The sequence below is a fragment of the Pseudorca crassidens genome, chromosome 2 (assembly GCF_039906515.1).
Source record: "Pseudorca crassidens isolate mPseCra1 chromosome 2, mPseCra1.hap1, whole genome shotgun sequence".
In the NCBI taxonomy this organism is placed as follows: Eukaryota; Metazoa; Chordata; class Mammalia; order Artiodactyla; family Delphinidae; genus Pseudorca; species Pseudorca crassidens.
The window spans coordinates 79,714,544-79,728,013 of NC_090297.1; the positions used below are offsets into that span (position 1 = coordinate 79,714,544).

The 13,470-nt window shown below is 35.2% G+C and overlaps 1 protein-coding gene across 19 annotated transcripts in view; it reads right to left on the reverse strand.

The window, feature by feature from the left end:
- The window catches only part of ZNF644 (zinc finger protein 644), a 118,178-nt gene that overhangs the window by 70,729 nt on the left and 33,979 nt on the right, over positions 1–13,470 (reverse strand). For 18 of the 19 annotated variants that reach the window (XM_067726860.1, XM_067726872.1, XM_067726868.1 and 15 more), the window contains one exon: positions 8,413–8,473. The exons of the other annotated variant lie outside the window; for it this stretch is intronic. In XM_067726860.1, the coding sequence (XP_067582961.1) occupies positions 8,413–8,456 (44 nt within the window). In that variant the 5' untranslated portion in view covers positions 8,457–8,473. The remainder of the gene's footprint in view (positions 1–8,412; positions 8,474–13,470) is intronic. 19 annotated transcript variants of the gene reach the window in all.

Genomic DNA, 13,470 nt, shown 5'->3' on the forward strand with positions numbered 1-13,470 from the left:
CAAATAATGTAATTAGGGTAACTTCCTAAAAAACTGAATCAAATGATCTTACAGAAATAAAATGAAGTGAGCAAAGACATAGCATTCTCAGATGAATACAACAGAGAGGATAAACAAAACAGCAATGGGAATGGAAAGGAAAGATACACATTACACTGACAAGGTAAAAGCAAAAAGACCTAGTAACTGACCGAATCTTTAAGACAGAAAGTAAGCAATGTAAATATTCAGAGGGATTTTGGTCTCAATGACAAGAGAATGGGGCGCTAGCGAGAACAGGTTTTGAGAGTAAAGGCGACTAATTCAGTTTAAATATGGTGATGTTAGAATACACAAATGAAAATATCCAAACTGATTGTGATTTTAGTAGAAGACATGTTTCAATAATGTCATTAAAAATATTTCTGATTAGGGCTTCCCTGGTGGCGCAGTGGTTAAGAATCCACCTGCCAATGGAAGGGACATGGGTTCAAGCCCTGGTCCGGGAAGATCCCACATGCCATGGAGCAACTAAAGCCCGTATGCCACAGTAACTGAGCCTGCACTCTAGAACCCGCAAGCCACAACTACTGAGCCTGGGCGTCACAACTACTGAAGCCTAAGCGCCTAGAGCCCGTGCTCCACAACAAGAGAAGCCACCGCAGTGAGAAGTCTGCGTACTGCAACGAAGAGTGGCCCCCGCTCGCCACAACTAGAGAAAGCCCGTGCACGGCAACGAAGACCCAACACAGCCAAAAATAAATAAATAAAATAAATAAATTTAGTAAAAAAAATATTTCTGATTAGAAAGTGAAATATGTTTGTTGGAATGGAAGGAAGGCAGTATAAATATGAATGGTTACAGGGTAATTTAAGGGGGGAAATATTACTCAAGTAAAAGAATAATCTTTTAAGTTGGAAGAACTAACTTGTCTGCCACGCCTGTCATTTGACTAAAAATAAAATTTGATTAGATATTAAACGTCATACGTAAACATTGACTGATTATCCAAGAAATGCTTATTGAGTTTCTCTGTGCCAAGAACAGCTCTAGATGGTGATATACAATGGTGAACAAAGTAGGCGAAGTCCTACTGTCACATACACCTTTTTTCCTAATGATTTGCTGAATCACAATTAACCTAAAGACTTCATGACCAGGACCTTCCCTGGTGGTCCACTGGTAAAGAATCCGCCTACCAATGCAGGGAACACGGGTTTGATCCCTGGCGGGGGAACTAAGATCCCACATGCCGCGGGGCAACTAAGCCCGCACACCACAACTACTGAGCCCGTGTGCCTCAATGAGAGAGCCTGCGTGCCACAAACTACAGAGCCCACGCACTCTGAAGCCCGCGCACCACAACTAGAGAGAGAAAACCTACATACCACAACTAGAGAGAAGCCAGCGCGCCACAACAAAGAGCCCACGTGCACTGCAATGACAGATCCCGCATGCCTCAACAAAGCTGCTGCGTGCCACAACTAAGACCAGACGCAGCCAAAAGAAAGAAAATAAATAAATAAATATTCAAAAAAAAAAAAAGACTTCATGACCATTTTAACCTAAACTTTGTTACACAGGCAGGAAAATATCTAAATTATCAAATATCAGAGTTCATATTTAGCTAATATGTATTAGACACTATTAATGGAAATCCAAGATTTAACACATTTAATATATCCTTAGGCTATTCAAGTATCTTTGGTAAGACTATTGCCATCGATAGTATGATTAATTGTTCATTAACGGTATTAAATCTTGTTTAATTAAGAGTAAGCAGAGACTAGAATCTAATAAAAACAGCAGCTCATAAATTTATACGGAGCAACTCATTTTCAACAATCTTTAGGTCAACTGAATAGCTCATATATAAAGATGCTTTGTAATATCTTGCAGAGAGAGACAAAACAAAAAATAAATTTGTGAGATATTATGAAGATTTAATGCTCATGACTCTCAGATCTCTTTAAGTTACAGGTCTCCTGCATCTAACTGCCACCTGACATTTCCACTCAGATGTCTTGAGCTACTTCAAGCTCAATATAGCTAAAATTTAGCTCTTGTTCTCTATAAACCTGCTTCTTCTCCACCGTTCCTATCTGTGAATATCGCACGACTGCCAGGCCAGAAACATGGATATCATCCTCAACTCCTTCCTTACTCTCCTACCACCAATTCCTTTACACTTCATCACCAAAGCTGATCTATTTTCTTGTCTAAATCTCTCTCAAATCCAACTACAGCTTTTCCAGTACAACCACTCTAAAGTCAGGCCAGCAGCCTCCCCCTACAAATGGGTCAACCTGATTCCAATCTAGCTTCTCCACTAATTTGTTCTCCATTTTAATTCTCCACATTTCTAAAACCCTGATCTGATCACATCACGTCCTCACACTTAAACTCCTTGAATGGCGTCTCATTACTCTGTTAATCCAACTTCCTTAAAGTGACTTATAAGACCCTCAATAAAAGAGCTCAAGCCTTACTCTGTCTTATCTCTTGACACTAGCCACTCCTCTCAGCCTTACTGCACGTAGAACACTACACTCAAGACATACCATATTTCTTTCAGTTCCACCAATCTTCCCTTTCTCTTACCTCTCATCCTTTCCACGTGCCACTTCCTCTACTAACAACAGTCTTTCCCCAACTTTTTATCTTGACAAATCACCAAAAGTTCCTCCAAGTTTTAGTTTAAGTGTCACTTCTTCTGGGAGGCCTTTCCATATTTCCATTTAGTCATTCAATAAATCTTTATCATTTAATAAACATACTGTCCTAAGTGCTTATATATCAATAAATAAAACAGACATGGTCTTTGTAATCCAGGACACAGACTATCACAACATTAATCACATTTGATTGTAATTACATATTGAGTCATCTTTCCTCCTCAGACTAGTAACTAGTATCAAGTATGAGCCAAAACCAATTTAACTATAGCAACCAGTGCATAAAACACTGAATGAATCAACAAAACATTAAACAGATATTTACCATCGCGTGACAGGCCCACAGTCCTCAGCCTAGGTAGAAGACTCTAAAAGGTTTCCAATGTCTGCTTTAATGGTCATCTCAAAAGAACAGTAGATCAGAGGTCAGAAGACAGGTTCTAATTCCATCTTTGCAACTATCTACCTGACCTCAAGCCAGTTGTTTTTCTTTTCTTATTATGAACCTCATACCCTTAAATGTAATATTATAATATTTAAATTAATGATCAGTATGGAGGCTTTTAGAGTATAATTTATTTCTTGGTGGGTTCAAAATCAGACTTGGTAAAAAAAAGTTTGAAAAAGCCAAACAAGGAAGTAGTTCAAGCAATGAATTCCTAGGCTGTAGTAAATTGTAAACTTGAGTACACTTAAGAAAATATCAGTAACTCTGACAATATGGACATCCAGTTAAATGAAACTGTTTTACAAAATAATTTCTGGAAACTAAAATAAGAGCTTCAGTTTATACCCTCTCTGTCCATATTTTCCCAAGGTCATCCTACAATCAAAATTCTATTCTTTCCTTCAGGGTACAATTCAAATATCACCTCTTCTATAAAGCCTTTCTCATTATCTTCCTTCAAAATTCCCTCCTTAGTCCCACTATACTCCCCTATACATACCAGTCAGTATTCTGTTCATGACATAATTAATTATACAGAACTGAGATTCTAATTACCAATGCATACTTAACATATAGCATAGTGCCTAGAACGTTAGGTTTCAATAAAGGCTTACTGAATGCCTTGTTTTATTTAGCACCTTTATTTACAGTTTAGACCTACTATAGAAGACTAAACTACAGCAATTCCAAAATTGTTTGGTCTGACAGGACAGTTTTATGGTTTACTGTTTACATATTTGAATGACGTTTGCCACATTTTTTTTTTTACTGCTGAAGGCAGCAAAAAAATGATGACAAACAAGGAAAGTTTTCAAATGCTTGAGTTCCAACAGACAACAGATTTTGGCAGCATGCTATTAATGTAGACTTAATTTACCTAATACTTAGTAATGGCTTTTATTTTCTTTCTACAGACTATGCTAACATTAGTTTGTAGCAAACTATAAAGAAATTCATCATAAGAAAATAGTTATCCTGAATAAATAGCTTTATGAAGGAAACGAAGACAAACAATCTGGTTATTCAATATTAAGTAACTGAAGGCAGTACATAAAACATGAAGGTATGTTAATTGATGGATTTAACAATAAAAAAAAATCGTTTGCAAATTGTATGTTCTCAATGGATTAAGCTATGATGAAGGTGATATTTCAAGCCTTTGAGAATCTCACAAAGAAATGCACAGTCAAATAAATACCACTTTTCAATGATCAGACTAGCAAAGATTAAAACACTGGTTAATATTTAGCAGGGTCTGGGAAAACAAATATTCTCAAAAACTGCTAATAGAATATTAAGTGGTACAATCTCATTTGCAGTATATATATCAGAAATTAAAGTGTACACATCCATTGACCCAGTAATCCATTGCTACAAGTTATCCTATAGACATTCTCACACAATCACAATGATATAGTTAAGAATATTTACTGCAGCACTGCTCTAGCAGCAAAAAAACCCCTGAGATTTACCCAAGTGTTTATTAAGAAGGAAACAGTTATATTACAGGTAATGCATATATGAAAAAAATGTCCAAGACATATCGGAAAACAGTGACAAAACAAGGCAGAATACATACCAGCCATTTTGGACAACTTATGGGGAGTACAGGGCTGAGCGAGAGGAGAGTTTTACTTCTTATTTTAAATATTTCTGTACTGTCTGCTTATACATATAAGCATATGTGGCTTTTATATAAAAAGATAAAGCTTTGAAAATACTAAATGTTACTCGGCAATATATTTGGAAAAGGCTGAATGTACATTGTGCAATCTTATCTAGAATTAGAAACAAACAATTTCATTAATTAAAAAGTTTTCTTTTTCACAGTACAAGAAAGGGAAGCACATCTACAGTACTACTAAAGAATGGAAGCATGGAAAGGTTAATTTGGAAATTAATGAAATTAAACTAATATAAGACATTCATAAAGAACTTTAAATCCCTGGATTCAGGAATTCTGCAAAATAAAAAAGCTTAGCAGCATCTGACTGTGTTAAATATTGAAGTACAAAATGAAGAGGAAGTGTCTGAAACCGAGGTATACCTGTCAGCCTCTGAGAAGAAAAACTAATCTAAAATCTCTTAGAGACACATAAGTCAAGCAATCTCAAGGGTAAACTTCTCTCAATACTCAAATTTTATCAACAAGAGAACTAAACACACTCTACATTCAGGATGAGATAAAAGAAATAACCAAGGTTCTACATTTGATAAGAATCTGTGTCTAAGAAAAATCCTTGCAGGGAGACAGAAGGAACAGCATGAGATGGGGTCAATGCCCAACTCTATGTTCAAGCTTTATGGTAGAAGCTGCAGAGAGGGAAAGCAACAAATTGATCCCAGTAGGGAAGAACCTCTCCTTGCTTTGGACTTGCTAGAAGGCAATAAAGCTTCAGGCATAAAAACCACCCAGGTGACTACGATAGCCAACCCAACTAGCCCAATTCCAAACCTCAAAGAAGAAAACTAGCGCAAAATGCTTTAAAATTTTTTTAAAGTTTCATTTCTTAAGAAAGCATATTGTTTATATAAATTACAGATCTATAATGATAAAACATAATCTTTAAAAATACTTCTCAGCAAACAGCAAGCTTCCTAAGCTATAGGAATCAAAAATGTTACCATTCCAGACCATGATTCAATTTTTTCCTCCACTCCAACAGTTTTTTACCCCCAGGAAAATGAGGAAAAGTTTTCTTCACTTCTTAAAGATGTGACCAGTCTTCTTAATCTTCTACTTGTATTAGTCTAACACATCTTTTAAAATCTTTAAATGAAAGAAATAACTAGTAGGAACTCACAAAGAGAATACTTCTAGTAGCAAATACTCCAATTTCCATAGCATGGATTAATGCCTTTATTTGGAAAGAATAATCAAAATCAACAACACTCAATCTTCCTTAAGGTCTGGACAAAGAACATTATTAGCCATTTTATTCCAACTGGACTGAAAGAAGACTAGGAGGATATTTTATTTCCCTTTCCAAAATGCCTATAATGTTACTTTTGGATTGCCTTCATTGGCTCCTTCCTATAGTCCAACAGCAACTGAAGTGCCAATGCTCTCATCCCATTCCAGCCAGTACTCTGAACCCCTAGTGTTAGAGAGAGAATTCTGTTGGCTGTTCTATGTTTAACAAATCACTAAGTATACACAGTACTCTGGCACTGTGCTACTAAGATAAATAAGACATGGATGGTATCTACCTTCAAAGAGCTCACAGTCTAGGAAGGAAAACAGACTACTGCAGTATGGCCAGGTCTGGCTCAAAGGACAAGATGATGCTTGAGATGGACTATTTCAGGAGATTAGCTGACAACCGGGAGAAAATATATTAGCAGTTGGGGAGGCAAGGGGGTAGGAACGAGTGACAACATATACACAGAACTAAAACTAACACTATGAACATCATATTTGGTTTATTCAGATAATTCTAGGCATTCTGGAATAGCTGCAGTGAGATCATTATATACCACGTTATGAGTTTACATTTTATTGTGCAGGTGATGGGGGACAATGAAGGAGACAACTAGACGAAGGAAAGCAGTGTAGAAAGTTGGCAAGTGAGGTCAGAGTCATGGAGAATACAATAAACAAAATTATAGAGAAAATACATAAAAATTTGTATTATGTTCATACAATGGAATATTACTCAGCAATAAAAAATAATAAACTACTGGTACTCATAACAACATGGAGGAAACTCAGAAACATTATGTTGAATGAAAAAAGCCAGATACAAAAGAGTACATATTATATAACTCTATGTACATAAAGTTCAAGAACAGGTAAAACTAAGCTATGCTGACAGAATTCAGAAAGATGCTTACCTTGGGGGAAAGGCTATTGGATTGGAAAGGAAAGGGCACGAGGAACTTTCTGGGACAATGACAGTGTTCTACATCTTAAATTACATTGGTGGTTATACATGTGAACATATACATAAAAACTCATTCAGCTCTATACTTTAAATTTTGTACGTTTTACCATACATAACTTAATAAAAATGTAAATTATACCTTAACCAAAAAAGAAAAGTGATATATAATTGTGCTGGAATAAAATCAGAATAAGTTAAACCAGTGTCACCCCATGAGCAATATCTAACTTGTAAGACATCAGAACAAACCTTCTAATAGACACCATACTCAACTAGCAAACAAAAATCACTAGAAGACTTTAAGTACAAAAATCTAGCTTCTTCTCCCCTTCAGAAAGATATACAGGCAAGTGTTCCTTATAATAAATGCTGTGAAAATAAAGTTTCTAAAGAAAAAGAAATAGCTCACTATTAACCAAAAAAAAAAATTTTCTAGACAGCAGTACCTGCCTTATAGGAGGTACCATAAAGATTAATAAGGCGTGAGAAGCACTTAATACAACAAGTATTCTCCACACTACCACTGCTATTATTACTACATAATACCAATAAAATGGAAACTTTCCTTCAGATTATGCCTAAACCACTAATTGAGAATACACTATTTAACTGCACATTATTCAACTACAGCACTTCTCTTTTTTGTTTTAACCATTGAGATCAGCAAGTTCTTGACAGCTGAAACATCTAGTTAGATTTAGAAAGACCCAACTTAACTGCAATGTAATCAAAGTATTCTTTTTTAATCTGTTTATATCCTGAAGCCATGTTCACTTACCAACAGATAGTAAATGCACCTTTTTAACATTTCAAAAACTTATATTATTAAAAAAGCAATCTTTCACATATCAGACCAAAAGTATATGATCACAATTCAATTTTCTGAAGTCAACAGTCTTAAAAAATGAAAATAAATCAGAATGCTAAATTAGAAAAGTCATTCAGTAGAGATACAAAAAATATTAAAACAATCATTTATAACTCTGAACATTATATTAACATAAAGAAGTCATAATTTGGCAAACTGTAGAAGTGCTTTCTTTGTTAATGGAAATAAGAAAGTAAAACTTACAAAAGCAAAGACTACTCAAGTACTATAACCCACTAAGAAGGGAACACTGAAGTAACCTAGCAAATCTCTTACTGAACTGGTTTCCGAGTGGCTAAACCAAACATCAACTTGATTTCTGAACATGTTTAATAGTCACTGGAAACTGCATACTTTAGTTTCACAATTTGACAGCTGTATTTTCATTTCCATCAAATCAACTGGACCAAGTGCATCAAAAAGTTGGTTCTTTGTATTTCAAAATTTAATTTAAAAACTCATTGATTTTGGATTTGGAGGCACACTTTTTAAACATAAATTTTTTGTATTATTCCTACTTTGATATGTAATATTTAACAAAGTTGTCTTCTACTTACCTTGATTTTGTCTTATTAACATCTCGTTGCAAGAACAATCTCATTCGAAATTAAATCAAACCTGAAAGAATACATGTAAAGGCAATCATTTAGTTTTTTTCCTTCGGGTATGAATAAATACATCTATGATACACTATTCTTTTAAATTAAAAACTATAAATTGAGTTATTACAGTAATCTTCAGGAAACTATTGCTAAGTACCATTTTTTGAGGAACAATCATCTATTCAAATGAGAAACAAACTTTTTAGTTCTCTTGTTTTCATTAATATTATGGCAATAGCATAATTAAAATTATTACTTGTTAATAAAACACACACTTCTATCTATATCAATGTTTATCTAATATTATTACATACATACCAAAAAATACACCAAAAAGTTGAAGAAAAAAAAAAAAACATGAGATGGCATAAAATTGTATGTTAATAGCCATAATAATGGCTAACACTGATTAAATACTTACTAAATGCCAGGAAAGATTATTCTAGAAAATAGTGTATATTGATACTCTCCTGCTTCCTCAATTTAGCCTTCAATCTAGTATAAGGTGACCTCCACCCCAACACTCCACTGAAAATTTACTTGTCAAAAATCTACCCACCCCTAATTTTATCACACTTCACAAATGATGAAACTCAATATATCTTACCCGGAACTCTACACATCACCTTTCCCCCATTCCTAAAACCAGGTTGTTACTCTTCTGAATTTTTATTCTCAAAAAATGGCACCACCATATCTACTACTATTCTCACCTAGATTACTGTAACTGTTCTATTTCTAGACTCACTATCCTCTCAAATTCATCCTTCCCAAAACTATGTAAGTAATCATTTTGCAATGGCTACCCTGAAGACATCACATCTATGCCTCAAGGCCTTCAACAGTACTCATCAATGACCTAAGCTTCATCTATTTATCCCCAATCTTTACTCTCCCCTTCATTCCACGTTTCTACTATACTAAACCCCTTCAACTCCCAGAAGAGCCCATATGCTCTCTCAGCTTTCCTGCCTTTTCACATGGTGAACTATACCTACTTTCTATCTCTCCTTAACCTTGCTAACACCTTTCTACTAGTTTTTCGATATTTAGCTCAGTCACCCTGGCAGATCCTTCTTTAACTTCTTCAACTATGTAAAGCTGTGTTTCTCAATTGTGATAGCAACTAGTGATAGCTCTATATCAATTCTGTTTACCTGTGTGTTTTCTGAGCTACAATGTGGACACACTGAGGAAAAGAATTCATTTATCTCACTTCAGCACTTTCACTGGATAGCACATAATAAAAGCCTAACAATGTAGGCAGAATGAAAGATTACAAATTTTGTATTGTATCCCCAAATGTACACAGGGATACAGAAGATAAAGTAAAATTCAGGCTAATGAGTTTATCCACATTTTCAAGGACTAGAGAAAAACTTCATATCACTTCTGGATCCCAGTAACATTACTTTATAAAATGACTACATCTAAGTAAAATACAACTGACAAAAGTTAGCCCAGGGCAAACTTTTATTGAGTAAATGAATTAATTTCACTGATTATCAGTACCAAGAATTGGTACAAAATGTTTGTATCTCTACAGAAAACAAAGTTTGTGGACAATAAATCCTAGACTAATTTTAGTATTAGCATTAAGCAGAAAAACTTTGGAGAGGATAGGGAATATGGTTTTAATACTGATAATGTCAATAATCTAGAAAAGTATTTCTCAAACTTCAGGGTGCATTGGAATGACCCAGAGGGCTTGTTATGCAGAGATGGCTAGGCCCTACCTTCAGAGTTCCTGATTTGGCAGGTCTAAGACTGAAGCCTGATCATTTGTATTTCTAAGTTCCTAAAGTGATGCTGATGCTGACACTTCTGGGACCATCCACTGAGAACACAGGCCTAGAATTTTTTGCATAATGTCTGGAAGAGATGAGAATATTCTGCCACCCACTGCCACCAGCCTTTACCCACCCAGAACTAGATACTGAGACCTATTACAAACTATAAATCAAAGTGGGAACATCAGAAGTCTACTATGAGTTGCTCAGTATGATAGGCTAAAAAATGGTCCTACAAAAGATATCCACATCCTACTCCCTCGAACCTGTAAATTTTACTTTATATGGCAAAAGAAAAAAAAGTGTCTTTACAGATGTGATTAAGTGAAAGATTTTGAGATGGAGAGATTATCCTGGATCATCTGGATGGGCCCTAAATACAATCACATGTATCCTTATAAAGAAGGGGACATGGAGACACCTGACTATACACAGCGAAGGTAAAGACAGAGCAGAAAGAGATTTGAAAACACTGGCCTTAAAGACTGCAGCCAAAGCCAGGAATGCCAGCAGCTACCAGAATTGAGACAAGGCAAGGAACAGATTCTCCTATAGAGTCTGGAGAGAGATCATCACTGCTGACACCTTGATTTCTGCCCAGTGATAGACTTCAGACTTCTGGCTTCCAGAACTGTGATAGAATTAAGTTTCTATTATTTTAAGCAACCTAGTTTTTGATAATTTGTGAGAGCAGCCTAGGAAACTAATATATTAATGATGATGGCAGGTTTTCTGGGAGATAAATTAGACGCACTACATAAAAGATGCTATGGACTGAACTGTGTCCCCATAAAATTCCCATGTTGAAGCTCTAACTCCCAATGTAACTGTATTTGGAGATAGGGCCTGTGAGGAGGTAATTAAGGTTAAATAGGGTCATAAGGGTAGGGCCCTAATCCAATATGACTGGTGTCCTTATAAGAAGAGACAGAGACACCAGGGATGCAGGCTCAGAGGAAAGGCCGTGAGAAAACAGCCATCTGCAAGGAGACAGGAATCAGTGGAAACCAAACCTAACTCTCGAATCTTGGACTTCTAGCCTCCAGACCTGTGCGACATTAAATTTCTGTTGTTTAAGCCACCTCGTCTGTGTTTTTTTATTATAGCAGCCCTAGCCGACTAATACAAAAGGAGGTACATGTTTGCACAACAAAGTGAATGTACATAATGCCACTGAGCTATACACTTTAAAATGTTTAAAATGTTAAATTTCATTATATGTACATTTAGCACAATAAATAAAACAAAAGCATACACAAATACTACACACAATAACTAACTTTGACTTTAGCTGTTTAATTTTTTTATCTTGTTCTGCTCACAGTTACATTTCAAAGTCTGGGGGGAAAAACCCACTTTTAATTGTATCTGTTCCCCAAAGAGACAAACCAGGCCATTTTAAACGCTATATTTTTTTAAAAGGTGGATTTTATAAGGAAGTTTGATAGAAAGTTCCTTTTCAATCCATACCTTAAAAGTGTAATATAATTAGGATATTCTTTAGGTGAATACTGGAAGGGGGATATAGAAAAGAGAAAACACTTAAAGTAACTGATATAACTGGTTTTACCTCAAAAGGTACATTTTAAGAGAAAACTGCAAACTAAAATGTCAAATATATCTTCCCCAAAACCCATAATCCCAGTCTAATCATGAGAAAAACATCAGACAAATTCCAGTAGAGGAAAATCCTACGATATGCCTAACCAATACTCCTCAAAACTGTCAAGTCATCAAAAACAAAGCCTTAAAGAGCCTAAAGAGAAATGACAACTAAATGTAATGCAGTATCCTAGATGGGATCCTGGAAGAGAAAAAGAACATCAGGTAAAAGCTAAGGAAATCTGAATAAACTATGTTCTTTAGTTAATAACAATGTAACAATATTGGTTTATTAACTGTAACAATTGTACCAGACTAAAGTAAGTTGTTAATAATAGAGAAAACAAAGTGTGCATGGGGGAAGAAGGACAGTGTGGGAAGTCTTTGTATTATTCTTTTCAAATTTTCTATAAATCTAAAATTTCTAAAAAGTAATATTGGTACTTTCCTGGTGGTACAGTGGTTAAGAATCCGCCTGCCAGTGCAGGGGACGCAGGTTCGAGCCCTTGTCTGGGAAGATCCCACATGCTGCAGAGTAACTAAGCCCATGTGCCACAACTACTGAAGCCCAAACACCTAGAGCCCGTGCTCCGCAACGAGAGAAGCCACTGCAATGAGAAGTCCATGCACTGCAATGAAGAGTAGTCCCTGCTCGCTGCAACTACAGAAAGCCTGGGCACAGCAACAAAGACCCAACGCAGCCAAAAATAAATAAATAAACAAATAAATTTATTTTAAAAAATAAATAAAAAGTAATGTCTTCATTTTTCAAGTATTTTAAGTATATTGAAAAGGCATGAACATATTTTAGAAAATTAAACACTGACAAATTAGAAAAGTCTTCAGAATTAAACCCTGAAGTAAACATAACACATCAAAAATATGTATAAGGTAGGCCACAAAAACAAGTCTTAACCAAATTTAAGACTGAAATCATGCAAACTATCTTCTCTCACCGCAATGAAATGAAACTAGAAATCAAAAGCAAAGGAAAACAGGAAGATCCACAAATACAAGAACTAAACAACTAACTCTTAAACAACCAATGGGTCAAAGAAGAAATCTCAAGAGAATTCAGACAATATTAGGAGACAAATAAATATGAAAACACAACATGTCAAAACTAATGGGATTCAGTGACAGCAGTACTAAGAGGGAAGTTTATATGCTTACGTTAAAAAAGGAAGATCTTAAATCATCAACTTAACTTTATACTTAAATAAGACCAAGCTAAACCAAAAGTTAGCAAAAGGAAGGAAATAATAAAGAATAACGCAGAGATAAAATAAAGAACAGAAATAGGGGGGAAAAATCAACAAAACCAAGAGTTTGTTTTTTAAAAGATCAACAAAATTGCCAAATTCTTAGCTAGACTAAGAAAATAAGAGAGAAGATTCAAATAAAATTACAAATGAAAGAGGGGACATTACAACAAATACCAAAAGGATTATAAAACATTACTATGAACAATTAGCTGCCAACAAATTGGACAACCTAGAAGAAACAGATAAATTCCTAGAAACACATGACCATGATGACTGAATCAGGAAGCACTAAAATATCTGATCGGACCTGAAACTAGGTAAGGAGATTGAAGCAGTAATCAAAACCCTCTCAATGA